At 40.1% G+C, this 3,294-nt stretch overlaps 1 protein-coding gene across 1 annotated transcript; it reads right to left on the reverse strand.

Moving 5' to 3' along the window:
- Positions 1-452: 452 nt before the first annotated feature.
- LOC133788638 (probable amidase At4g34880) lies at positions 453-3,090 on the reverse strand. The gene is made up of 5 exons (XM_062226198.1): positions 2,475-3,090; positions 1,691-1,905; positions 1,351-1,593; positions 1,054-1,252; positions 453-963 (listed from the first exon to the last, which is right to left on the reverse strand). Exons 1-5 carry the CDS (start codon positions 3,018-3,020, stop codon positions 586-588), a joined length of 1,581 nt encoding a protein of 526 aa, XP_062082182.1. The 5' UTR covers positions 3,021-3,090; the 3' UTR covers positions 453-585.
- Positions 3,091-3,294: the final 204 nt, after the last annotated feature.

The following is a 3,294-nucleotide window of genomic DNA, read 5'->3' on the forward strand; positions in this document are numbered from 1 at the left end:
TAATTTAGCAAATGATCTATAGAATTATGATTTAGGATTTCTTAAATATACATTTATAGTGACATGATTTTGGATTATGTATTAGAGATTATTATTTGATCGTGTTATTTTAGTGCATTTGAAATTCTAACAATGGCATGTTTCAATAGAAACTTTTATAGAGTAAAATATTGAGAGTGTTGATATGTAAGGTTTTATTAAGCTAACGGAAATTTTCTTTGAAAGGCATGGAGAAAAAAAAAAACAATGATAAAATAGAAGTATATTTTACAAGGCAAGGCTTCGTTGTATTTTCCTTGGAATTTTGAAATGAGGTTCAAAATCACCCAAGAGTATGGTAACATTTTTGGAGCTTCAAGTCACATATGATATGGTTGGTACTGGGTTGTGTATAGAAAAGGAAACACTTTCAAAAAGGTAAATCTTTGTCGTCGTGTGTGGTTTATGAATGGTTAAGAGAAAAATAAACTCAGATTAAATGAGAAAAAGTTGTGCAATGAGTTGGATAATAAAGCTTCTAAACATTTTACATGGTTTTCCCACCCATGATAAGACAAAATACTAACATCACGAGTAACAAGCTCTTTACTTCATTTCCATGTGTGCACTTTTCGAGATAGGAGGCCTTCGTGCTAATGTGGCTTGTTCAAAGCCAAAAGCAATCTCAATCAACTTAGGCTCAGTACCCTTTAATCCCCCAAAACATATCCCAAATGGCATTGCATTGCTTGATTCGAACCCAGCCGGAACAGAAATTGCAGGGTAGCCTCCAATTGCCAGCATTGTAGAAGCAGCCCAGCCTAGTGTCACCACAGCATCCAACTCATTCTCCTTCATCAGTTTCTCAAATCCATTTTCTGAAAGCTGCTTCATTGCCTCTATTGCTTTCAATGCATCTTCTCCCATGCCGTCTGTCATCTCTGCCATAAGAAACTCCTCTTGCCCATATTTCTCTGTCATTTCCTGATACGAGCAAGAAGCGAAAACAATGTCAAACAATTGGAAATGATACATAAAAAACAGCCTTTGAGAGTGATAGATAAGATATGTTACCAAATCAGAACTGTCTGAATTGAAAGCAATAATGTCTGCAAGAGATCTCACAGGAGAGTCTACTAGCTCCGCAAGATATTTTTTTATCTCTAACTTGAACTCAGTTACTAGTGCAAATGCTTCGCCGCTTTGGCAAGGATCCAGAATGATATCAATATTGGCTATTTCCAAATGATCAATTATGGTTGCACCCCTATGCCTTAAATTTCCATATCAGATAGTTCATGTTTATCAGTACAAACAAGACAAAGGTAAACTGTATCAACTTAAGCATAATGAGTTATTTCTTCCCCATACCTTAAAGTGCTGAGGTGAGTCTCAAAGGTTGAAATAGCAGAAGATCCATTATAAGAGGCTAAAAATGGATTGCTTACAACTCCCAATCTCTTTCCTCTTAGCCCATTTTTTTTCAAAAACTGTTTGTAGCCACCTATAGGAATGAATTTAGCTGCAGCTTCTGTTGCATCATGGTCTCTCGGATCATAGCCCACAATTGCATCAAGCACATAGACCGCATCAGATACCGTCCTGCTCATTGGCCTGCATTATGCCGGGGCCAGACTATTATGCCAATGCAAAGTACTTAAACAGAATTGGCATGAAAAAAGGCATAGCATCATGGACTAAAGCTTGTTACCCGATTGAGTCCTGACGTGGGGAAATTGGGACAACACCGGCACGGCTGGTGAGGCCAACAGTGGGTTTGATTCCGACGACGGAATTGTGATCGGCAGGACAGATCATGGAACCATCTGTCTCGGTTCCAAGTGACACTGCTACCATGTTTGCTGCAACTGATATGGCGGGTCCACTGCTTGATCCACATGGGTCTCCCGACTCATTGTATGGGCTCTGCATAGTGCATGCACTTTCGAAAGTCATTAATTAGGCCTTAATTTAATGGAAGTTTTCTAAATACCTTATAAACTTTATATGCATTGAGGGCGCAGAAGCTTGTTGGTTCTTGCTAGGCACTGTGCACCAGTTCTTTCACGTAAAAAATATTTTGACAGATTGCTTTAGTGCAGCTGCATCGAAATGAAAAGTTGCCATTTTTCATTGAAATTTTGTGATTGTTTTCTGAGGTGTTTCTAAATTAAGAAATGTATTTTTCTCTGAAAAAAAAATGTTTCAAAACACATACTGTTAAAATCATTTGTGAAATATCAAGGAAATAGCAGGAATTTGAGAGAGTTCCCCGAAAATGTTTCCAAGTGTTTTTTTTTTACATTTGTTCTGTATAAATATATAAAAAAGTTTAAATTATCCTGAAAGTGACTTGCTACTGTAACTCATTAGCAATCTATAAACAAATTAACTCAGGATTATGATCTATAATAAAAAAGGTAAAGTAATGCATTTTCGCCTAATAAGGGGAAGAAAGAAATGGTCAAAGTGAGGGATGGGAAAAGTGAGCGAACCATGGCTTGTCCCCCTCTGGCACACCACCCATTGGGAATCAAGGAAGAACGAGTACCGTACCACTCTGTGAGACTAGCCTTGCCCAAAATGACAGCCCCGGCGCCTCTCAACCTCTCCACAACGGTGGCATCCCTCTGCACCTTCGAACCCAACAGCGCATACGACCCTGCCGTCGTGTTCAGCGCGTCCTTAGTCGCTATACTGTCCTTGAGTAGCACCGGCACGCCATGGAGCTCACCCAGCGACGACCTCCCGCCGCGCCACCTGGCCTCCTCCCTCTCCTCGTCAGCCTTGTCCGCCTGACACCGCGCATCCGGGTTGACTTCCAGTACGCCGTGGAGCTGGGGATTGAGCCTTGCGATCTGATCAATGTAAAAGTCAACTAGTTGCCGGGAAGTCAGCTTTCCGTCGGCGAAGGCGCGTTGAATATCGGCAATGGTGGCCTCTTCGATAGAGAAGCCTGAGCCATTGAATCTGCTGACGAAGCCTAAGAATAGTAAGATCAACGGTAGGGAGAGTAGTCGTGTCGAAAGGTTGACCCGCATTTTCTCTTAACTAGATTCCAAACTGTTTGATTTAGAAGTATTGAAAGGGAAATTTGAGTTTTAATGCACTAAGTAACACTACATTTAAATAATACCCTATCTCTATATAACCTTCATTTTAGTGCTACTAATGACATTACTACCCAAAATATCCCTAGCATAATTTTTCCTCTCTTTTTCTCATAGTCTTCACTCTCTATCTCTTATGTTTTCCCTCTCTATCTCTCAAACTCTCGTACACACAAAAAAAGTCAGCCACCATAAATTGCATTTC

Source organism: Humulus lupulus, chromosome 1 (assembly GCF_963169125.1).
Source record: "Humulus lupulus chromosome 1, drHumLupu1.1, whole genome shotgun sequence".
In the NCBI taxonomy this organism is placed as follows: domain Eukaryota; kingdom Viridiplantae; phylum Streptophyta; class Magnoliopsida; order Rosales; family Cannabaceae; genus Humulus; species Humulus lupulus.